Source organism: Pongo abelii, chromosome 14 (assembly GCF_028885655.2).
Source record: "Pongo abelii isolate AG06213 chromosome 14, NHGRI_mPonAbe1-v2.0_pri, whole genome shotgun sequence".
Classification (NCBI taxonomy): domain Eukaryota; kingdom Metazoa; phylum Chordata; class Mammalia; order Primates; family Hominidae; genus Pongo; species Pongo abelii.
Window position 1 is genome coordinate 46,783,235 of NC_071999.2, and position 26,491 is coordinate 46,809,725.

A 26,491-nucleotide genomic window follows, 5' to 3' on the forward strand; every position below is an offset into this window, starting at 1 on the left:
AAGTGCAGCAGCACATGCCTGTCACCAGCACTTCAGGAGGCCAAGGCAGAAGGATCACTTGAGCCTAGGGGTTGAAGACCAGCCTGGGCAACACAGAGAGACCCTGTCTCTACAAAAAATTTTAAAAATTAGCCAGGCCTGATGGCATATGTCTGTAGTCCCAGCTTCTCAGGAGACTGAGACAGGAGGATTGCTTGAGCCCGGGATGTTGAGGCTACAGTGAGCCACGATTGCACCACTGTACTCCAGCCTGGGTAACAGAGTGCAATCTTGTCTCTCTCTCTCTTTATACATATACATATATATAGATATATATGTGTATATATATATACACACACTAAAAATAAACATAACAAAATAAATATTTTAAAATTACTATTTTCAAGGTTGGTCCAGGAGGCCTATATTTTCAAATAATTACCCAGGTGATTTTCATACCCAGCCAGATTGGGAACCTCTGTCTTATGCAATTATTTTCTAATAATAATTATTATATTGTTCCTTATTTGCTTTAAATAGGTTGACCTAGAATACATTATTAGTTCCTGGAAGCCAGAAAACTAAGTAATAAAGCTCTTGAAGTCAGGGAACATATCTGCTATGTATTCCCTACAGTAACCAATATGCATGACATATTCACTGACATGTTCCAAGTTCAATAATATTAATAACATTAATAGTAGTAGGTATTTTAGTAATACTAATGATTACACTGATAGAAGCTATCATTTATTAAGGACCTTCTATGTGCCAGATCCCAAGCTAAAGCTTCACCTCATTTTTTTCTCATATGATTTCATGTAATTCAAAGAGGAAAGAACAATGAGAATACTAAGAACATACACTATGTAATTTGCTCAAAATCACCCAGCTAATATAAGTAGAGCTTAAAACAATTTAGTCTAGTCTGACATTCTTTCTACCATATGGGATATATTTAATATTTTGACTCCAAATAACATTGCAACCTGTGGAAATACTTTAGCAAGCAAATACACAACGCCTTAAACAATTCACCCATCTTTTTTTTTTTTTTCTACTTCAAATAAGAAAATTACAGTTTGTTTCTCCACTAGAATGAGACTTTTGTGCTAAGCGTTTTGAAAGACAATGCAGAAAAGCAACTTTTGCTTCTGTGGAGTACTGTGAACAAGTCTGAGCTAAAAATAATTGTCACCCTGTTTAATCGCTGTGGAGTGCTCCACATTTGACACAGCACAGTAGATCTTAACAGTAACTTCGCCCTTCAATAGATCCTTGCCATTTTCCTTTTATTTACAAGTTCTACAGGCAAGGAAAACCATGAGCTGTAACACTGAGAGTTTATTATTTATTTACTACCATTAGGTCTCTGAAATAGACCCAGTATAAAACTGTAAAGGGAAAGAAACAGCAGGGATATGGCAGCGAATCTACTATCTAGTTGCATGTTGAGATGACACACATAATTTCAGATTCAAACAGCATCTGATGCTATCTATGGTTTAGTTTATGGAATACATCCACTCAGCAGATTTACGGCTTAAGGACAAGTTTATTCACTCAACCAATGTTTAGTGTTAAAATGTCAACCTCAAAAAGGGAAATGCACTCAGAGAATGGTGATGCTAGCACTTCTGTGGGAGAAAGTTGGCTAGCTATCTTCTAAGAAACCCACAGAATGGCATTATTTTGGTAAATTTGTCAAGGTTCTCAGCCTAGTAGGCTGTAAACCTGATTTTGTCATCACAACTAAGGGCAAATCTAACTTTCAGGAGAATATCAAAGATACATATTCTGTTTTCTCTATATATATAATGATGTAAAATCAGAATTGCAAAATATTATATGACAACTGTAACTTTCACATGGACTATGATATACTGGTTGCCATAACCAGCATATTAATTGGAGGGAACCTGCGTGGAAAGCCAATTCCTCATCAGAAGGTTGTTGTGTGAACACGGAGAGTTAATTAAATGAATTATTCACAAGAGAGATGGCCTTAAAGATGAATGGAACCAGACAAGTAAAAAGTCTCTTCACTTAGGCTCCTTATCCCCTACATGAGGCTTAGATGGGCACTGCTAACACTAGCCAGTAACCAAGACCAAACAATTGGCAGTCTGAATGACAGTTGTTCTTTGGATATTTAATAGACTCACTCAAATAATATTGAGAATACAATATTATTCCTTCTCTTTGAGTTGACTCTGCGTATCTGTATTCAGATCCCTCAGTATGCTGAGTTTATAATTTGACTCTAAAAAAAATCTTATTTCCTCAATACCAAATTCTTGTCTCAGTGCAGCCCTAATGATTAAAAGCATCTGCTACAAAGAAAGACACAACAGTCCCTTTTAAAGAGTAGTCACACATGGGCTGCTTCCATAAAATAGGTATTTACATTTTTAAAAAATTGAAAATCTTTCATTGTGTTCTAATTGAAGAACAGAAAGCTTTTAAATGAAGAACTAAATCTCCCCAAAACTCAAAATTATATTTATGGCTATCCAGAAGAAAAGTATCACAAAAGACAATACAGGTGGAAATGGAATGAATAAGAGGGCATGCATATTCTGATTATTATTTTAGTTTGTATCAACCTAGGAAAGTTTCTCCAACATATCTTATAGGACATCGCTGACCCTCAAAATGTAAACGTGCAAAGAAAACAGCATTCTAGATTCAATGGTGAAATACATTTGGAAAAAGTATATTTGTCAAAATTAGACAAGTTGATTTACAGCAGGAATTCTCAGAGTATCAATTAGTATCAATTGTGAGTCTTAAGGGTGAGGGGAATTGTATCTAGTATGTACTGAAATGAAGTAAATATTCTAAGATTTTACTTGTGTTTTTCAAACTTAAAAAAATCAGATTCATTTCTTCAAACTAATATATAAAACAAAGTAGATGAAAACCAAAAACATTTTTAACTGGAATTAAAATAAACAGCATCAAATGTTTGTTAATTATTATTTCACTTAAAAAAAAAGAGCCAAATCAAACACTTACATTTGTAATCCTTCAGTTCTGGCTCCAAATTGTCATCAGTATTTATTTCTATTGTAGCATCTGCCAGATTTTTTTCTAATGCTGACCTAGCAAGACTGGGTAAAAACCTGGAGGATGAAGAGGGAGGAAGGGGGAAATGGTTTAACTCAAAGCTTTCTGCGATTCTTAAATACACACACACACACACACACACACACACACTCCTTACTAATTACAACTAATTAAGGAAGCTCAGTCTGGATCTATAAAATCTAAATCAAACAAAATTTTAGAATAAATATAAACTTAAAGTATATGTGAATTATATGTTTGTGGAATCTCCTTTAATAAGTAAAACTTATTTGTAATCAGCAGTACTGATTTATGTACAACACTTTGCAAAATAAAATTTAAAATAATTTGCTTTCTTAAGTACAATTAGTATACTGGCTTATCAAATTTTCTTAAGTAGATTAAACAACAACACTTGGCTGTTCTAGGTTGGCAATCATAAATTCAAACCAGTGGAGATGGATTAATGAGATTTTCTTTACTTTCTAACATAAACTTCTGAATGAATTTAAGATAATCTAGCTTCACTCTTCCTTCTATTAAAAAATATATCTGCTTATCTATTCTATGTGTATGTTGTCAAAACAACAATCTAGTGAATGACAGTTATTCTTCAAACAAACAGATTATGAGCATCATGTGCCTGAAGCATGAAACATAGTTTCCCACCCACACAAATAAAGTTATAGCTAGAATTTATGGTCCCAAGTGAGCCAACGGATATGACTTTTAATCCATGGTACCCATGGTTTAACTATACCACTTTAAATTAACCACTATGTGATATAATGTTCCAAATAAACATACTAAGAACATACCACTTTTAAACAAGTTGGGTTTTTCACAGCTCTAAATCTTTGGTGGTGGTTCCTACAGTCTTGAGTATAATCTCTAATACTGGAAAGAGTGGAGAGCGTGAGGCAGCAAACAGACAAGCATGTAAAGAACTGTCAGGTTTCCTGTCCCTGTAAAATTCCAGTCCATATATCTGACATTATCTCTTACCTCCTGCCTCATTTTGGGCCTAGGCTATGATAGAGGAAATTACATAGCTCTATGCTAGTAACTCCTCAGTTCAGCATGAAGTCAGACTTTGCTGCTCATCTCTGAACTTTCGTCATAGTTCTTAGATCATTGCCTCGTTCAAAAACCAAGCCCTCACCTTATCTCCCAGTCCAATAGCTGGCTTTTGTCCTGTTTCCTGAGCCCTTGTCTTGGCACCCTGCTTAACCTTCCTCTTACCACTATCCCACAAACTAGAGGCTGGCTTGGTAACATTAGGTCCTGCAGCTGCATCCCTATTACTTCCTGTCAGAATACCCTGACTGGCATTGACTATTTTCAGGCTTAGACTTGTTTGCTATTCCCAGGCTTCCCCAACGCGTATATAGTCTGCATGTCAACACATCTTAATGTTGGCCCTGTGTGGAAACATTTCTAGATTACACTCCAAAGCCTGCAGAGGATAGCAAATATGGCACGGATGCCTTCCCTTCACCAATATTGGCAGGCATTGCTTGCTAATAGGACATTCTTTCCTGCTGAGATTGAACACACTTCACCATTATTCTCAATCTAGCACCCAGACAGCAATATCAATCAAGGTACCAAGGAAGTCGAAATACATTTACATCTAGAACATTCTAAGATATTGGCCCATCCAACAAATGAGGAGAATGGAACATATCAGGTGGTTTGAGGCCAATCCTAATTTTTTTCCTAGATTTTAAGGGATTTTTTTTTTTTGAGATGGAGTTTCGCTCTTGTTGCCCAGGCTGGAGTGCAATGGCCCGATCTCAGCTCACTGCAATCCACCTCCCGGGTTCAAGCAATTCTCCTGCCTCAGCCTCCTGAGTAGCTGGGATTACAGGCATGCGCCACCATGACCGGCTAATTTTGTATTTTTAGTAGAGACGGGGTTTCTCCATGTTGGTCAGACTGGTCTTGAACTCCTGACCTCAGGTGATCTGCCTGCCTCGGCCTCCCAAAGTGCCGGGATTACAGGCGTGAGCCACCATGCCCGGCCGGGATTCGTTAACTGTTTCCTTTCCCGTTGCTCACTGATATTTTCTACTTATTTTTTCCCTCTCCTCCCTTGGCCTTGGTAAAATAAGCAAATAAATGAATGAATGAAATATTACTCTTTACTATCCTAGCTTCCCAAAACCAAAGCAAGCACATACCCTGTTGCAAATTTTCCAAGTGTACTTATAACTATTATGAACAGCCTGGTGTCTTTTAAAAGTAATTATTACATTTATCATATTTATTCATTTTACCAACAAAATAATTGGAAAAGCTCTAGTCTCATTAGGTTTTGGTTATAAGAAAAACTAAAGAAAGATTCAGCTACACTCTGGGAAAGTCAAAAAGAGAAGTATAGTAGTTACACTAAGCTAACTCAAATAACTGTCTTTGTCACAGGAGTGGGATAGGATCTTTAGATTAAGGAATAAGATAGGACTTCTCAGGATGGTAGCAAAGAATTCTGTTAAAGGTTGGGGTATTCTCAAATCACCAGCGCTAAGAAGGAGGGGTGTCACTTACAAGAGTGAAAGAAAAAGACTGAGGGGCTCTGTGGATACTAGGCAGTCTTTGACTTCTATTTAGAATGTAATTGATTAATTAATTTGTACTTGTGATTTTAAATCTTAAATTTCCAAATAGTATTGGAATATTTAAGATAATTTATGGTACAGGCTATTTATAAATTTAATTGGCTATATTTGTGCATTAATTACTCAGGAAGGTTTTGTTTGTTCATTGAGACATCCAAAGTATGTAAAAGGAAACAGAATACATAAAATTTATTAACCTTTTCAAACGTTTGAAGGTATTTTATTTAGCCGAGTTTTATAAATGGAACAAGACATTTTTCAAAGGCTTTTCAAAGTGATTGTTAATATCTGCTAGACTTACATAGTTAACCGAATGAATGAACAGAAAAGCCTAAAGAAGGTCTCAATTTTTTAAACTATAACACTACAAAACTGAATGCCAGCTTCTAAAACCAAAAATAAATCCCCAAATAGTCTTTACTGCAAGCAACACAATTCTTCCAGACAACAAAAAAATTCACACCGACAATAATCATTCTAATTTTAACACTGTGTATGATTAGTTAGATCAGACTTGTGATTTTTAAAATTAATTACTAACAGCTTAAACAGTGAAAATTTTATATAGATGTTATTCACTTTGCTTATTTATTTATTTATCCATAGGTGTTGATCTCAAATCATTTTATATCCAAAGGGAATTTCTGACAACTGCATGCAAATTGAGTTTTTGACAAATAGAATAATTTCCTCATTACTTCAATATCAGAAACAGTTAATCTTCATTTCTGATTAAACTCTTACAACTGTGTCTAAAATTTCTGTGCTAAAGGATCAGCATAGAATTGAATTTTCAGGATCACCTCAAAATTTTCCAGAAGTAAATAAATGAATGAAATACCAAACACTTGAATGAAGTAGAACTCTTATTACAGAGACCTCTAATTAATTTTTCTACAATAAAAGTATTTTTGGAATGCAAATTACTTGAGAATTTCCTAATCTTCTAAATTCTTCCCTGTAGTTCCTTAGGTTTACAAATATCTAGAAAATGAATTATGCATCAAGCTCTGAATTGATGTTCACTTTATAGGGTATGAGGATGAGGTACTTAGGGAATTCATCAGATAAAAATTGTTGCAATCTTAATGCCATTGGCATAAATATATGAGTGATATTTTTAAAATTACATTAACAAAAAGAAAAGCCCAACTCATATTTATAAATTCAATGTTTAATAAATTTAGGTTAGATAATTTATTTTGATTTTTGTCTGCTTCATAAAGTTCTTTGTGAAAATAAGTTATATCAATCTTTGTTTTAAAATTTTCCACAAAACCCAATCCCTTTTCACTGATTCAATATAAAATTAGTTTATTTAAAAAAATAAAATAGATAAAGAGAGATAGCGTGGAGGGGAGGAGCCAAGATGGCCGAATAGGAACAGCTCCGGTCTACAGCTCCCAGCGCGAGCGACGCAGAAGACGGGTGATTTCTGCATTTCCATCTGAGGTACCGTGTTCATCTCACTAGGGAGTGCCAGACAGTGGGCGCAGGTCAGTGGGTGAGCGCACTGTGCGCCAGCCGAAGCAGGGGCGAGGCATTGCCTCACTCGGGAAGCGCAAGGGGTCAGGGAGTTCCCCTTACAGGGGTGACAGACGGCACCTGGAAAATCGGGCCACTCCCACCCGAATACTGTGCTTTTCTGACGGGCTTAGGAACCGGTGCCCCAGGAGAGTATAGCCCGCACCTGGCTCAGAGGGTCCTACGCCCACGGAGTCTCGCTGACTGCTAGCACAGCAGTCTGAGACCAAACAGCAAGTCGGCAGCGAGGCTGGGGGAGGGGCGCCCGCCATTGCCCAGGCTCGCTTAGGTAAACAAAGCAGCCTGGAAGCTTGAACTGGGTGGAGCCCACCACAGCTCAAGGAGGCCTGCCTGCCTCTGTAGGCTCCACCTCTGGGGGCAGGGCACAGACAAACAAAAAGACAGCAGTAACCTCTGCAGACTTAAATGTCCCTGTCTGACAGCTGTGAGGAGAGCAGTGGTTCTCCCAGCACGTAGCTGGAGATCTGAGAACCGGCTGACTGCCTCCTCAAGTGGGTTCCTGACCCCTGACCCCCGAGCAGCCTAACTGGGAGGCATCCCCCAGCAGGGGCAGACCGACACCTCACACGGCTGGCCAGGTACTCCAACAGACCTGCAGCTGAGGGTTCTGTCTGTTAGAAGGAAAACTAACAGAAAGGACATCCACACCAAAAACCCATCTGTACATCACCATCATCAAAGACCAAAAGTAGATAAAACCACAAAGATGGGGAAAAAACAGACCAGAAAAACCGGAAACTCTAAAAACCAGAGTACCTCTCCTCCTCCAAAGGAACGCAGTTCCTCACCAGCAACGGAACAAAGCTGGACGGAGAATGACTTTGATGAGCTGAGAGAAGAAGGCTTCAGACGATCAAATTACTCCGAGCTACGGGAGGATATTCAAACCAAAGGCAAAGAAGTTGAAAACTTTGAAAAAAATTTAGAAGAATGTATAACTAGAATAACCAATACAGAGAAGTGCTTAAAGGAGCTGATGGAGCTGAAAACCAAGGCTCGAGAACTACGTGAAGAATGCAGAAGCCTCAGGAGCCGATGGGATCAAATGGAAGAAAGGGTATCAGCCCTGGAAGATGAAATGAATGAAATGAAGCGAGAAGGGAAGTTTAGAGAAAAAAGAATAAAAAGAAACGAGCAAAGCCTCCAAGAAATGTGGGACTATGTGAAAAGACCAAATCTACGTCTGATTGGTGTACCTGAAAGTGACGGGGAGAATGGAAACAAGTTGGAAAACACTCTGCAGGATATTATCCAGGAGAACTTCCCCAATCTAGCAAGGCAGGCCAACATTCAGATTCAGGAAATACAGAGAACGCCACAAAGATACTCCTCGAGGAGAGCAACTCCAAGACACATAATTGTCAGATTCACCAAAGTTGAAATGAAGGAAAAAATGTTAAGGGCAGCCAGAGAGAAAGGTCGGGTTACCATCAAAGGGAAGCCCATCAGACTAACAGCGGATCTCTCGGCAGAAACCCTACAAGCCAGAAGAGAGTGGGGGCCAATATTCAACATTCTTAAAGAAAAGAATTTTCAACCCAGAATTTCATATCCTGCCAAACTAAGCTTCATAAGTGAAGGAGAAATAAAATACTTTACAGACAAGCAAATGCTGAGAGATTTTGTCACCACCAGGCCTGCCCTAAAAGAGCTCCTGAAGGAAGCGCTAAACATGGAAAGGCACAACCGGTACCAGCCACTGCAAAATCATACCGAAATGTAAAGACCATCGAGACTAGGAAGAGACTGCATCAACTAACGAGAAAAATATCCAGCTAACATCATAATGACAGGATCAGATTCACACATAACAATATTAACTTTAAATGTAAATGGACTAAATGCTCCAATTAAAAGACACAGACTGGCAAATTGGATAAAGACTCAAGACCCCTCAGTGTGCTGTATTCAGGAAACCCATCTCACGTGCAGAGACACACATAGACTCAAAATAAAAGGATGGAGGAAGATCTACCAAGCAAATGGAAAACAAAAAAAGGCAGGGGTTGCAATCCTAGTCTCTGATAAAACAGACTTTAAACCAACAAAGATCAAAAGAGACAAAGAAGGCCATTACATAATGGTAAAGGGATTAATTCAACAAGAAGAGCTAACTATCCTAAATATATATGCACCCAATACAGGAGCACCCAGATTCATAAAGCAAGTCCTGAGTGACCTACAAAGAGACTTAGACTCCCACACATTAATAATGGGAGACTTTAACACCCCACTGTCAACATTAGACAGATCAACGAGACAGAAAGTCAACAAGGATACCCAGGAATTGAACTCAGCTCTGCACCAAGCAGACCTAATAGACATCTACAGAACTCTCCACCCCAAATCAACAGAATATACATTTTTTTCAGCACCACACCACACCTATTCCAAAATTGACCATATACTTGGAAGTAAAGCTCTCCTCAATAAATGTAAAAGAACAGAAATTGTAACAAACTGTCTCTCAGATCACAGTGCAATCAAGCTAGAACTCAGGATTAAGAATCTCACTCAAAACCGCTCAACTACGTGGAAACTGAACAACCTGCTCCTGAATGACTACTGGGTACATAACGAAATGAAGGCAGAAATAAAGATGTTCTTTGAAACCAACGAGAACCAAGACACAACATACCAGAATCTCTGGGATGCATTCAAAGCAGTGTGTAGAGGGAAATTTATAGCACTAAATGCCCACAAGAGAAAGCAGGAAACATCCAAAATTGACACCCTAACATCACAATTAAAAGAACTAGAAAAGCAAGAGCAAACACATTCAAAAGCTAGCAGAAGGCAAGAAATAACTAAAATCAGAGCAGAACTGAAGGAAATAGAGACACAAAAAACCCTTCAAAAAATAAATGAATCCAGGAGCTGGTTTTTTGAAAGGATCAACAAAATTGATAGACCGCTAGCAAGATTAATAAAGAAAAAAAGAGAGAAGAATCAAATAGATGCAATAAAAAATGATAAAGGGGATATCACCACCGATCCCACAGAAATACAAACTACCATCAGAGAATATTACAAACACCTCTATGCAAATAAACTAGAAAATCTAGAAGAAATGGATAAATTCCTCAACACATACACCCTCCCAAGACTAAACCAGGAAGAAGTTGAATCTCTGAATAGACCAATAACAGGAGCTGAAATTGTGGCAATAATCAATAGCTTACCAACCAAAAAAAGTCCAGGACCAGTTGGGTTCACAGCCGAATTCTACCAGAGGTACAAGGAGGAGCTGGTACCATTCCTTCTGAAACTATTCCAATCAATAGAAAAAGAGGGAATCCTCCCTAACTCATTTTATGAGGCCAGCATCATCCTGATACCAAAGCCTGGCAGAGACACAACAAAAAAAGAGAATTTTAGACCAATATCCTTGATGAACATTGATGCAAAAATCCTCAATAAGATACTGGCAAACAGAATCCAGCAGCACATCAAAAAGCTTATCCACCATGATCAAGTGGGCTTCATCCCTGGGATGCAAGGCTGGTTCAATATACGCAAATCAATAAATGTAATCCAGCATATAAACAGAACCAAAGACAAAAACCACATGATTATCTCAATAGATGCAGAAAAGGCCTTTGACAAAATTCAACAACCCTTCATGCTAAAAACTCTCAATAAATTAGGAATTGATGGGACGTATCTCAAAATAATAAGAGCTATTTATGACAAACCCACAGCCAATATCATACTGAATGGGCAAAAACTGGAAGCATTCCCTTTGAAAACTGGCACAAGACAAGGATGCCCTCTCTCGCCACTTCTATTCAACATAGTGTTGGAAGTTCTGGCCAGGGCAATTAGGCAGGAGAAGGAAATAAAGGGTATTCAATTAGGAAAAGAGGAAGTCAAATTGTCCTTGTTTGCAGATGACATGATAGTATATCTAGAAAACCCCATTGTCTCAGCCCAAAATCTCCTTAAGCTGATAAGCAACTTCAGCAAAGTCTCAGGATACAAAATCAATGTGCAAAAATCACAAGCATTCTTATACATCAATAACAGACAAACAGAGAGCCAAATCATGAGTGAACTCCCATTCACAATTGCTTCAAAGAGAATAAAATACCTAGGAATCCAACTTACAAGGGATGTGAAAGACCTCTTCAAGGAGAACTACAAACCACTGCTCAAGGAAATAAAAGAGGATACAAACAAATGGAAGAACATTCCATGCTCATGGGTAGGAAGAATCAATATCATGAAAATGGCCATCCTTCCCAAGGTAATTTACAGATTCAATGCCATCCCCATCAAGCTACCAATGACTTTCTTCACAGAATTGGAAAAAACTACTTTAAAGTTCATATGGAACCAAAAAAGAGCCCGCATCGCCAAGTCAATCCTAAGCCAAAAGAACAAATCTGGAGGCATCACGCTACCTGACTTCAAACTATACTACAAGGCTACAGTAACCAAAACAGCATGGTACTGGTACCAAAACAGAGATATAGATCAATGGAACAGAACAGAGCCGTCAGAAATAATGCCACATATCTACAACCATCTGATCTTTGACAAACCTGAGAAAAACAAGAAATGGGGAAAGGATTCCCTATTTAATAAATGGTGCTGGGAAAACTGGCTAGCCATATGTAGAAAGCTGAAACTGGATCCCTTCCTTACACCTTATACAAAAATCAATTCAAGATGGATTAAAGACTTAAATGTTAGACCTAAAACCATAAAAACCCTAGAAGAAAACCTAGGCATTACCATTCAGGACATAGGCATGGGCAAGGACTTCATGTCTAAAATACCAAAAGCAATGGCAACAAAAGCCAAAATTGACAAATGGGATCTAATTAAACTAAAGAGCTTCTGCACAGCAAAGGAAACTACCATCAGAGTGAACAGGCAACCTACAAAATGGGAGAACATTTTCGCAACCAGCTCATCTGACAAAGGGCTAATATCCAGAATCTACAATGAACTCCAACAAATTTACAAGAAAAAAACAAACAACCCCATCAAAAAGTGGGCGAAGGACATGAACAGACACTTCTCAAAAGAAGACATTTATGCAGCCAAAAAACACATGAAAAAATGCTCACCATCACTGGCCATCAGAGAAATGCAAATCAAAACCACAATGAGATACCATCTCACACCAGTTAGAATGGCAATCATTAAAAAGTCAGGAAACAACAGGTGCTGGAGAGGATGTGGAGAAATAGGAACACTTTTACACTGTTGGTGGGACTGTAAACTAGTTCAACCCTTGTGGAAGTCAGTGTGGCGATTCCTCAGGGATCTAGAACTAGAAATTCCATTCGACCCAGCCATCCCATTACTGGGTATATACCCAAAGGACTATAAATCATGCTGCTATAAAGACACATGCACACGTATGTTTATTGCGGCATTATTCACAATAGCAAAGACTTGGAACCAACCCAAATGTCCAACAATGATAGACTGGATTAAGAAAATGTGGCACATATACACCATGGAATACTATGCAGCCATAAAAAATGATGAGTTCACGTCCTTTGTAGGGACATGGATGAAACTGGAAATCATCATTCTCAGTAAACTATCGCAAGAACAAAAAACCAAACACCGCATATTCTCACTCATAGGTGGGAATTGAACAATGAGAACACATGGACACAGGAAGGGGAACATCACACTTCGGGGACTGTTGTGGGGTGGGGGGAGGGGGGAGGGATAGCATTGGGAGCTATACCTAATGCTAGATGACAAGTTGGTGGGTGCAGCGCACCAGCATGGCACATGTATACATATGTAACTTACCTGCACATTGCGCACATGTACCATAAAACCTAAAGTATAATAATGATAATAATAATAATAAAAGAAAAATAAATAAAAAAAATAAAAAATAAAAAAAAATAAATAAATAAAATAAAAAAAATAATAATAAAATAAAATACTTTATGAATCAATAATTTTGGGTTCCTTCCTGCCACTGTGTTATTCTAAAGAGAAGGTTAGTAAGAAGGCTTTTGAGTCTGCAGCCTTGCTAAACTCAACACATGATGCATAAACAAGATAGCTGTTTTCTATTCATTTCTAGTTGAAAGGGTCATGGAGTGATTAGAAAATAGAGTTTTTTGTGGTCAGTTGATAACACTGGAAAAATTAGTCAACTATTTGATTCAGTGAATATGTATGAGAATGAAAAGTAACCAATTTTTGTTTTTCAGTTTTTTAAATTATGAAATATTTCAGTATTTCAGAAAATTAAAGAGATTATAGAAAATTACGAAGACTATTAAACATTCTATTCATCTCTCTCCATCTCTAGAGAGAACTCTAACCTTGAAACTGGTGTGTATTTGTTGTCCATATTTTTATATTTTGCTATGTAAGTGTGTATGAATAAAAAATATATTGTACTATCACATTTAACATTTTGTACAAATCACATCATATACTGAATCTCCTTTTGCAACTTTTTTACTCAATATTAAGGTGTTATGATATGCAACTGTAAATACATGTAATTTACTTCATTTTGACTGTTGTAAATTATTTTATCATACAAATATATCAATTTGTATATTCATTTCCTACTGATGGACAGATGGGTTGTTTCCAATTCTTCATTATTACAGTGATACAGTGAACATTCTTGTATATACCTCCTTATACACACATGTAAGTCTATCTTTAAAGCAGATATCGAGAAGTGGAATTGTCAAATCATAGAGTAATAATATATTTAGGCAAAAAAAAAAGTGTTGAAACTTCCATCCCAACAGCAGTGATGAAATTACATTCCTCTCCATTCATAAAAAATGTTACTACAAGTAAAAAATTTATAGTATAAAATGATAGCTGATTATTATTTTAAATTTCATTTCACTGATTATTAATGAGACTGAGCATGTTTTCAAATGTTTATTGGTCATTTGAATTATTTAAACTTTGCATAAATATCTATTCATTCTTTGCCCATTTGGAGTTAATTCTTTTTCCTTATTAATTTGTAGTTACTTTATAGTCCCCGAATGCCAGTCCTTTTTTAATCAAAAATCATCCAAAACATCTTTCCTAGTTTGTGGGTTATAACTTATAAAGTAGTTTATAGTGTCATATAACTGGATTTTACCTTTTGTGTGGGATAAATTGGAAAATCTTTATTTATAACCATGTATTGACAAGCCCATCCACTCCAACATTGATTTACAATGCTACATCTTATATACTAAGTTCTCACAAATATGTGGGTTTGTTTCTGTGCTCTGTATCTATTCTAATAGTCTATCTGTTTTTCCCTGTACCAACGCATACTATTATAATGAACACAGATTTAGAATTAATATTGATATCTAATAGGTTAAGTATACCCTCATTAATCTTATCAAAATTTCTTGGCTATTAGCAGCCTATTATACTTCCATGCCAATTTTGAGATCAGCTTGTCAAATTCACTATAATCTTGTGGGATTTTGACTAATTATATCTAAATATCAACTTGGGGGGAAACAGTCTTACAATACTAAATCTTCCATTTATTTGTCTTCTTTTATAACTTTGAATAAAGATGTATACTTTTCTCCATTAAAGCATTACATGATATTTATTAGATTATTCTTAGTTGTGCAAAGCTTTCTACTATTATTTTGAATGAAATTTTTAAAAATTATATTTCCTTATTGATTGTTACTGGAGTATAGGAAATGTCATTGATTTGGGAGTATAAATAACCTCACTAAACTCTATTTGTTCTAAATAATTTATTTGTATTTTCTCTTGTATTTTTAATGTAGCTAATCATATAACTTAGGGCAAATGTACTTGCTAAAAGTGCTGAAAGATTATTCTTGTTTTGGTCCTAACTCTAAAGAAAATGTGACAAGTATTTTCCACGAAGAATATTTGCTGTAAATTTCTGGTAGATATTCTTTATCAGATTAAAGAATTTCCTTTCTGCTCATAGTTTACTAAGAATATTCCAGATTTACTAAGTTATATTTGTTTTTGCTTTGGTTTGTTTTTAGGGCTGGCTATTGAATTTTATCAAACACTTATTTAGTAGAATATTTTTTCCTCAACTAATAAGAAGATGAATTAAAAAACAGAATATCAAACCTTGACATTCTTGAGGTAATTCCAAATTGCTCATGAATCTTTAAATATAATATACCTACATTTGAGATAAATAAGAAAGATATGTTTTAATAGATGGAAGTGAAAAGAGGAAATCTCAGAAATAAACATTACCTTTTTCTGACTGATTGAATGTGTCCTCCCTAAGATTCATAGGTTGAAATACTTTTGCCCATAGTAAAATTGTCAATTAAAAATACAAATTTAGGTCGGGCACGGTGGCTCATGCCTGTAATCCCAGCACTTTGGGAGGACAAGGCGGGTGGATCACGAGATCAAGAGATCGAGACCATCCTGGCCAACACGGTGAAACCCCATCTCTACTGAAAATACAAAAAACAATTAGCGGGGCCTGGTGGTGCGCGCCTGTAGCTCCAGCTACTCAGGAGGCTGAGGCAGGAGACTTGCTTGAACATCAGAGGTGGAAGTTGCAGTGAGCCGAGATCGTGCCACTGCACTCCAGCCTGGCGACAGAGCAAGACTCCATCTCAAAAAAAAAAAAAAAAATTAAATTTAAAAGAATATTTGCTGCATGTGGCTAGCCAGTTCTCCCAGCACCATTTATTAAATAGGGAATCCTTTCCCCATTGTTTTCGTAAGGTTTGTCAAAGATCAGGTGGTTGTAGATGTGTGATCTTAGAATTTCTGAGTTCTCTATTCTGTTCCATTGGTCTACATGTCTGTTCTTGTACTAGCACTATGTTGTTTTGGTTACTGTAGCCTTGTAATATAGTTTGAAGTCAGGTAGTGTGTTGTCTCCAGCTTTTTTTTTTTCTTAAGATTGTCTTGGCTATACAGGCTCTTTTTTAGTTTTATATGAATTTTAACATAGTTTTTCCTAATTCTGTGAAGAAAGTCAATGGTAGTTTAATGGGAATAGCACTGAATCTATAAATTACTTTGGGAAGTATGGTCATTTTCATATTGATTCTTCCTATCCATGAGCATGGAATGTTTTTCCATTTGTTTGTGTCCTCTCTAATTTCCATGAGCAGTGGTTTGTAGTTCTCCTTGAAGAGGTCCTTCAATTCCCTTGTTAGCTGTATTTCTAGGTGTTTTGTTCTCTTTGTAGCAATTGTGAATGGGAGTTCATTCATGATTTGGCTCACTGCATGCCTGTTGTTGGTGTATAGAAATGCTAGTGATTTTTACACATTGATTTTGTATCCTGAGACTTTGCTGAAGTTGCTTATCAGCTTAAGAAACTTTTGGGCTGAGACAATGGGATTTTCTAGAAATAGGATCATGTCATCTGTAAACAAAGATAATTTGACCTCCTCTTTTCCTATTTGGCTGTGCTTTATTTCTTTCTCTTGCCTGATTGCCCTGGCCAGAACTTCCAATACTGTGTTGAATAAAAGTGGTGAAAGAGGGCATCCTTGTCTTGTGCCAGTTTTCAAGCAGAATGCTTCCAGATTTTGCCCATTCAGTATGATATTGGCTGTGGACCCCATCCTTATACCTTATACAAAAATTAACTAAAGATGGATTAACAACTTAAATGTAAAACCCAAAACCATAGAAACCCTGGGAGAAAATCTAGGCAATACCATTCAGGACATAGGCACAGGCAAAGATTTCATGAGGAAAACCCAAAAGCAATTGCATCAAAAGAAAAAAATTAACAAAAGAGATCTAATTAAACTAAAGAGCTTCTGCACAGCAAAAGAAACTATCATTGGACTGAACAGATAACATCCAGAATGGGAAAAAATTTTTGCAATCTATCCATCTGACAAAAGTCTAATATCCAGAATCCACAAGAAACTTAAACAAACTTACAAGAAAAAAACCCACCCCATTAAAAAGTGAGCAAAGGACATGAACAGACACTTTTCAAAAGAAGACATTTAGGCAGCCAACGAACATGAAAAAAAGCTCAACATCACTGATCATTAGAGAAATGCAAATCAAAACCACAATGAGGTACCATCTCATGCCAGAAAAATAGCAATTAGTAAAAAGTCAATAAACAATATATGTTGGCTAGGCTGTGGAGAAACAGGAATGCTTTTACACTGTTGGTCGGAGTGTAAATTAGTTCAACCATTGTGGAAGACAATGTGACGATTCCTCAAAGATCTAGAGGCAGAAATACTATTTTACTCAGCAATCCCATTATTGGGTATATGCCCAAAGGAATATAAATCATTCTGTTATAAAGAGATATGCATGCTTATGTTCATTGCAGCACTATTCACAATAGCAAAGACATGGAATCAACCCAAATGCCCATCAGTGATAAACTGGACAAAGAAAATGTGGTACATATACACCATAGAACACTATGTAGCCATAAAGGAATGAGATAATGTCCTTTGCAGGGACATGGATGGAACTGGAAGCCGTTATCCTCCACAAAATAACACAGGAACAGAGATCCAAACACCACATGTTCTCACTTATAAGTGGGAGCTGAATGTTGAGAACACATGGACACATAATGGGAAATAACACACACTGGAGCCTGTTGAGGTGGGCAGAGGGAGGGAGAGCATCAGGAAGAATAGCTAATATAGATCCTGGGCTTAATACCTAGGTGATGGGTTGATCTGTGCAGCAAACCACCATGGCACACCTATGTAACAAACCTGCACCTCCTGCACATGTACCCCAGAACTTAGAAGTTGATGGAAAGAAAAATAAAGAAAAAAATAAATAAAATGCATCTAAAAATGATTCATTCTAGGATCATAATAATGTTACCTTCATAGTAAAAGGTATGATTACTATAAAATTGTTCATAATTTGAAATTACTCATAATTGCTCATGATTTGTTACTATTTTACTTAGAATTTTTGCATCCATTCCATGAGCATTTATAATTGCATAATTTATAATTTTCCTTTCGTAAATTATTCTTATCTGCTTTAGGTGTCTAGGTTATACCAGACTCAAGGTGAATTTCTATGTTTTCACCATTTCTCTATTCTTTGGAAGTTTATTTAAGGCAGGGATTCTAAATTTCTTGACAATTTGGTAAAATTTGACAATAAAACCACTCAAGAATGGTCTTTTTTAAATGAAATTTTTTAACTACCAACTTTATTTCTTTAATGGTTATGGGTCGATTTGAATTTTCTATTAATTCTTGACCAATTTAGGTAATACACATGATTCCAGAAAATTCTCTTTTTTAATACAGTTTTCATAAATATTGACTTTATCTTCAGTTATGCTTTTTCCTTTCCAAAATTACTAAATTACTTATTTGTTCTTCCTCTCTTTTACACTAATTAAATTTACCAAGGCTTTATCTATTAATATTTTCAAAGAACCACCTTTTGGTTGGACTAATCTTTTCTATGATTATTTTGTTTCTTAGTTCATGAATTTATGCCCTTAACTTCATTATTCCATTCCATCTACTTTCTTTGGGTTTAGTCTGTAACTTTTTACTAACTAAAGTTCAATGCCTGGCTCACAAATTTTCTTTCTCTATTATTTTCAAGTGCATGAGTTTAAAACTTAAAAAAAAAAAAAAAGTTACCTTAGGTGTATCATTCAAGTACTGAAATTCAGTTTCGGTCATAGAGTTGTTAATATTTCACAATTTTCATTTTGATTTCTTCTTTTGATGTCTGATTTAAATTTTCCAACTAAATAGGCTTTTAAGTGTATTTTTTGTTATTGTTATGAATTCTGTTGCTTTTTGGTTGGAGAATGTGATCTTCATGACAAATATTCTTTGCTATTTACTGAAAAACCAATTTTTTTTTCTTTTTTTTTTGAGACAGAGTCTTGCTCTGTCATCCAGGCTGGAGTGCAGTGGTGTGATCTTGGCTCACTGTAACCTCCACTGCCTGGGTTCAAGTGATTCTCCTGCATCAGCCTCCCAAGTAGCTGGGATTACAGGCACGTGCCACCACACCCAAGTGTTTTTTGTTGTTGTTGTTGTTTTTTTTTTTGTATTTTTAGTAGACACAAGGTTTCACCATCTTGGCCAAGCTGGTCTTGAACTTCTGACCTCATGATCCACCCACCTCAGCCTCCCAAAGTGCTGGGATTACAGGCATAAGCCACCACGCCTGGCCAAAACTGATTTTTTATCTAGTTTATGGTCAGTTTTTGATACCATGGTACAAATGTCTCATGTGTGCTTGAAAAGAATGCATATTCATTGTCCACTGGGTATAAAGTCCATTATATCAAGTTTGTTAATTGTTTTGGTAAATCTCTATCTTTACTAACTCTTAGAATATACGATCTGTCAGTTTCTGAAAAAAGTGAGTTTTGAAAACTCTCATTATAACTGCTGATTTGTCAACTTCTCCTGTCTTCAATTCTGATTGTTTCTGTCACACAGTGTTCCTTCTTATAGTATAAATGGCTAAGAAGTTCCTTCTTATAGGTATAAATGGCTAAGGAGTATTAAATCTACTAAATGAATTTTTTGTTCATCTTCTTCATCCCCAATCATGCTTTTGGCCTTGAAGTATATTAATAATCATATATTTCTTCCCTTTTGGTTAGTATTTGCCTGTTCTTCTTTTTACACCTTCACCTCTGACCTTTCTATATTATCTTTTAAATGTGACTCTTGTAGCAACATATAATTGGTTTTTGTCTTTTAAAATCTTAATCAGAATCTCTAACTTTTATCTGGAAAGTTTAATCTTGTGTAATATTTGTGCTCACTTCTAACATTATTTCATGTTTACTCTTTATTTTTTCTTTCATTTCCACCTATGTTGTGCTGACAGGTATAACATTCCTATTTGCTTATCTCTACCACCACCGGATTTATTTCCTTTCTTATTTGTGGTTACTCAAAATTTACACACACATACTTGAACTAATGAAGTCTAAAATTATTCAATACTTCTATTCTCTTCTTAAACAACAGAAGAACCTAAGAATGCATTAATCTCTTTTTCCAGTTTCTATAAGTTTTTAGCTTCACCCTGTTGTTAAATACTTCCCTATATTGGTATTCATTTTTATTACGTTGTTTTTCACAATACATTTAAATTTAACAATATATTTGCCTATTTCCTTTCTCACCGTAGTTTCCTGCATGCCAGTCTTTTTCTCTGCATTCAGTCTCCTGCTTGCTGAAATATATCCTTTAGTAGTTCTTTAAGTAGTGCTGAAAAAACTACTAAATGTAGTAAGCTCAGTCTTTAGCTGAAAATGTATTCTGCTAGGCAAAGACTTCTGGCATTGATAGTTATTTTCTCTCAACACTTTCAGGATACTATCCAATCCTGGAATCTACTATTGCTGATGTAAAGTTGTCGGCTTGATATTTTTTCTCTTGTATCTTTTTCCATTATAAGTTTTTCTCTTTGTCTTTAATGCTGTGCAGTATCATCACAATGTATGCAGGTGCTGATTTGTTTTTATTTGTCCTACTTGGGAACCGATATACTTCTTCAATCTGTAGACTCATGTCTTTCTGCTTTCTGTTCTGGAATTCTCCTAACCATTGCCTCTTTGAACAATTATTCTCCCTCAGTCTCTTTATTCTCTCTTCTTAAATTCCTATTAGACATATGTTGGACTTTCTTATCTTATTCTACATGTCTATTAACAACCCTTTCAGGTTTCCTATCTCTTCACTTTGCTGTGCTGCATCCCAGGCTATTTTCCCTCCACTTCATTCTCTTTTCAATAGTCTAATTTACTAATTAAGTGCTTACTGAATTTTGTTTGATGGTTTGTCCATTTGTTTGTTTTCTTTCAATGACTATATTCTTCAATTGAAAAAGTTCTGTTTGTTTGATTTTTCTTTCAGATCTATCAGTTCATTTTCTCCTCTATCATAGTCATCCAGTGTTTAATTCCTCCTAAGTTTTAATAACCTTAAACATATTTATTTGATAGTCTCAAATTGTTCTATTATTTTGAGTTCTTGAAGTTCTATTTCTTCTAAATGTTGTATCTGCCAAATCTCTTATGGTTTTTTTCCCCTAGATATGGTTTATTACTTTTTACAATGACCAAATATTCAGATAGGATATTTAGTGTACTGATCTTGTAAAAGTATTTGCCACAGATTGGTTTTCAAGGTTGGTGTTTTCTACTAAGCCTCCAAGTAACTAAATGATCCTGGATAAGTTTTTCATGTTAACTTAGTACTTTTTTGGTTACTACCTTTACAGACGGCATCAACATGGACCCTCACACCTGCACCTGAGCAATGTGGAGCATTTGATTCCTCATGGTGACAGTTTCTTTCCCACCCCAAGCTCCAGAGAGATGGTAAGCTTTCTCATCATTTCTCTGGGCTTGTGGGCAAACATTTTTTAGTCTATGGGAACAGGGAGCACTTCCAGACTCTATTCTTCATGCAGGAATCTTAATTAAAACCTCTCCACCTCACATATGCCTGCAGCCACATCCGTTGTCCCCAAACAGATATTAAAATCCAGCATTAGACCACTAAGCCCTATTCCTATTTGAAAGCCTCTTTGGCAGCCATGATATCATTGTTATTCTCCTTATTCTGGTATTGCTTTTTACTTCATTTCTTCTTCTTTTTAAGTATTAGCTCTATTGAGATATAATTCAGATATCACATAATTCACCTATTTAAAGTATACAATTCAATGGTTTCTAGTATATTCACAGAGTTGTGCAACCATCACCGCAAGCAATTTTAGAACATTTTTCTTACCTAAAAAAGATCCCCTGTACCCACTAGCAGTCACCCTCCCTTTCTATCCCCAAGTCTACCTGGCTTCAGGCTACTACCAATCTACTCTCTATCTCTATGGATTTGCTCTATTCTGGACATTTCATGTAAATAGAGCCAAACAATATGTGGTCCTGTGTATCTGGCTTCTTTCACTTAACATATTTTCAGGGTTCATCCATGTTGTAACATGTATCAGTACTTCATTTCTTTTTGTTGCTAACATTTCATTGTATGGATAAAACACACTTTACTTATCTGTTGAGCAGTTGATAGTCATTTGTTTCCAGTTTTTCACTATTATGAATAATATTGCTATGAACATTCATGTAGAAGTTTTTGTGTGGACCTGTTTTTGTTTCTCTCGGATAGATTCCTAGGAATGGAACTGTAACCCTAGTCCTGTTTCATTTCTGATAACTCTGATATGCTCTTCCTTTTGAGTTTGGATAAGAGTTAACAGTTACTTATTATATTTTATTCAGAATTTCCAGGTTAAGCAGTGTATGGGGAGGACATCTAGCTCATTCTATTTTGTTCATGTATATCACTAGCTTTTCTATGGCCTTTATTTTCACACATTTAAAAAATATTTGTGGCCAGGCACGGTGACTCACGCCTGTAATTCCAGCACTTTGGGAGGCCGAGGCAAGAGGATCATGAAGTCAGGAGATTGAGACCATCCTGGCTAACATAGTGAAACACTGTCTCTACTAAAAATACAAAAAAAAAAATCAGCCAGGTGTGGCGGTGGGTGCCTGTAGTCCCAGCTACTCGGGAGGCTGAGGCAGGAGAATGGCATGAACCTGGGAGGCAGAGCTTGTAGTGAGCTGAGATGGCACCACTGCACTCCAGCCTGGGCGACAGAGCAAGACTCCATCTCCAAAAAAAAAAACAAAAAAAAAACTGTGTTTTAGAAGAGATCCATTAAATTTCCCACTCCAAATAGCAGAGGAAATATAAAATCACACAAAAATTATTTCCTGTCAATATTGTCTTGAAAATCTATCCTAGGGAGATAATAAAATATATGACAGAAATGCGTCCCTTAATTTTTCTGACCTTTATTAAAAATGTTCTCATGTTTTCTTTGTAGACTGAATTAGTAATAAATTGTAACTGAATTGGTAATAAATTAAACACTGTTAGCTTTCAACATTCTCATATGCTTTATATTTCTCCAAACTTTGATATTTTTAATTTGTTAGATCAACTCTTATTACTTGATTTATTTTTAGTTTTTCAATTTATTTTTATTTATTTTTTTAATAAAGGAAATTAAAAGTTGATTCAACTACCAGGGCTTATCTAACAGTCTGCAGAATGCTTTGAAAGTCCAAAATTTTTATATTTAATAAGATAATCAATATTCTTATTTCCTATACTTATTCATTCTTCAAATAATTACTCTGAAGACACTAAAGAGGAATTTCATTTTAGCTGGATACACACAAGAAGAACAAATTCAAGTTGCAACATAAGGAGCTTAATTTAACTACAAGAAAAACTGTCCACTAAACTGAGAGGTTATAGAGGGCAATAAAGATCTGCTAAACTGAAAATAGATTCTCCTTTAATTCCTTTTATCAAGAAATGAATGGACAACAAGCATAGTCACCATAAAAATAATTACTAGATCATATGAAAAGAGACTAAATCTTTGGGCTTACTGGAAATTGTTCTTAATCTTTTCTTACTATTCTTTAAAATAGCTTCACGTAAACTTAATTCTGTAAGAAAATTCTACAAGCCAATGTTTTATAATCACTAACCAACTGGTATGAAAACAATTAGTACAGACTGAAAAAATGTTAGTTTTGTCGAATTTAGATATGAGCAGTACTGTCAAAAATGAAAAGTTCCAATGCAAATTTTAGAGGCAATAAGTGTAATAGTGCTAAAGAGCCCTAGCTCAGAAGACATATGAACCAGCTTTCAAATCCCAAACCCACTTTTTATAATTATGTGACTTGAGTGACTTAAACAATTTTCTCATTTATAAAATACCTCTGAAAATTATTGAATGTCTAAATAAGATATTAATGGAATGAAAGTAGACCAAGATGGCTGAATAGAACCCTCCAGCAATTGTCCTCCCCTCCACAGGAACACCAAATTAACAATTATCCACATAAGAAAGCACCTTCATAAGAACCAAAAACCAGGTGAGCAATCACAGTACCTGGTTTCAACATCATATGAAGGAAGGAGGCACTGAAGGGAGTAGGAAAGACAGTCTTGAACTGCCTACACCACCTCTTCCCCATCCCCTAGTGGTGCTACATAGCTCGGAGAAAGAATCTGTGTGCTTGGGAGAGAAAGATCACATTGATTGTGGTATTTTGCATTGGAATTCAGTGCTACCCTGTCACAGTGGAGAGCAACAGGGTAGCATTCAGCTGATGTCCATGGAGGGAGCATTTTGATCAGCCCTAGCTAGAGGGGAATAATCATTCATCCCAGTGGTCAGAACCTGAATTCTAACTAGCCTCACCACCACAGGCTAAAGTGCTCTGTGTTCTAAATAAACTTGAAAGGCTGTCTAGGCCACAGGAATACAATTCCTGGGCAAGTCCTGGTGTTATGCTCAGAGTCGGTAGAGTTGGGGTGCATGTGACCCAGTCAGACACCAGTGTGGACAGCCAAGGCAGTGCTTGCACTGTCCCTTCCTCAACTCCAGGCAGCACAGCTTGCAGCTTTGGCAGAGATTCCTCCCACTGGAGGAAAGGAGAGGGGAGAGTAAAGAGAACTTTGTCTTACAATTTGGGTACCAGCTCAGCCAAAGTAAAATAAAGCACTAAGCAGATTGCTAAAGTCCCCAGTTCCAGGACTTAGCTCCTGGATGACATTTTAACACCCACCCTGGGCCAGAAGGGAACCCACTGCCCTGAAGGGAGATTCCTAGGCCTAGCAGGAAGAATCACAACCTGACTAAAGAACATTTGGGCCTTGAATAAACATAAGTGGTAGCCAGACAAAAGTCACCACAAGCCTTGGGCAAGACCCCGTACTGTGCTGGTTTCAAGTCTGAATCAGCACAATCCCAGTGGTGATGGCCATCCCTCTCCCAACTCCAGACAGCTGAGCATGGAGAGAGAGATTCCATTTGTTTGAGGGAAAGTAAGTGAAGAGAGCAAGAGTCTCTGTCTAGCAGTCCAAGGAATTCTCCTGGTTACCCAAGACCACCAATGTGGTATCTCTATGAGTCTGCAAGAATCACAGCATTACAGGGCATGGAGTGTTCCCTAATGCAGGTATGGCTGCAGTGACCAGAATTAGATCACACACTCAATTCTCTTTGAATACTTGGAAATCTTTCCCAAGAAGGACATGTATAAACAAGCCCAGGCAAGGAAGACTACAATAAATACTCAACTCTTCAATGCCCAGACAACAACGAACATCCACAAGCATCAAGACCATCCAGGAAAACATGACCTTACCAAACAATCAAATAAGGCACCAGTGACCAATCTCAGAGAAACAGAGATATATGACTGTATTAGTCCGTTTTCACACTGTTGATAAAGACATACCTGAGACTGGGAAATTTACAAAAGAAAGAGGTTTAATGGACTCACAGTTCCATGTGGCTGGGGAGGCCTCACAATCATGGCAGAAAGTGAAAGCACGTCTCACATAGCAGCAGACTAAAGAAGAGATTTTGTGCAGGGAAACTCCCCTTTATAAAACCACCAGTTCTCGTGAGACTTATTCACTATTACAAGAATTGCATGGGAAAGATCCGCCCCCGTGATTAATTATCTCCTACCAGGTCTCTCCCACAATATGTGGGAATTATGGGAGCTACCATTCAAGATGAGATTTGGGTGGGGACACAGCCAAACCATATCAGTGACCTTAAAGAAAGAGAACTGAAAATAGCTATTTTGAGGAAGCTCAATGAAATTCAAGATAACACAGAGAAGGAATTCAGAATTCTATCAGATAAATGTAACAAAGAAATTGAAATAATTTTTAAAAATCAAGTAAAAATTCTGGAGCTGAAAAATTCAATTGAAATACTGAAGAATACATCAGTCTGTCAATAGCAAAATTGATCAAGCAAAAGAAACAATTAGTAAGCTTGAAGACAGGCTATTTGAAAACACACAGTCAGAGGAGACAAAAGAATAAAAGAATAAAAAAAAATAAAACATGACTACAAGATCTAGAAAATGGCCTGAAAAGGGCAAATCTAATAGTAAATGGCCTTAAAGAGGAGGTAGAGAGAGACCAGGGTAGAAGATTTATTCAAAGGCATAATAACAGAGAACTTCCCAAACCTAGAGAAAGATATCAATATTCCAGTACAACAAGGTTATAGAACACCAGGCAAATTTAACTCAAAAAAGACAACCTCAAGATATCTGAGGTACCTAAAAGCAGGAAGAGAAAAGAAACAAACAACATATAATGGAGCTTCACTAGGTCTGGCAGCTGACTTCTGAGTGGAAACTTTACAGGCCAGTAGAGAGTAGCATGATACATTTAAAGTGCTGAAGGAAAAAGCTTTTATCCTAAAATAGAAAAACCAGCAAA

At 36.5% G+C, this 26,491-nt stretch overlaps 1 protein-coding gene across 1 annotated transcript in view; it reads right to left on the minus strand.

Moving 5' to 3' along the window:
* VWA8 (von Willebrand factor A domain containing 8) overlaps positions 1–26,491 on the minus strand; it is a 398,456-nt gene that overhangs the window by 222,444 nt on the left and 149,521 nt on the right. Inside the window, exon 18 of the mRNA XM_024230913.3 lies at positions 2,998–3,104. Within this exon, the coding sequence (XP_024086681.3) occupies positions 2,998–3,104 (107 nt within the window). The remainder of the gene's footprint in view (positions 1–2,997; positions 3,105–26,491) is intronic.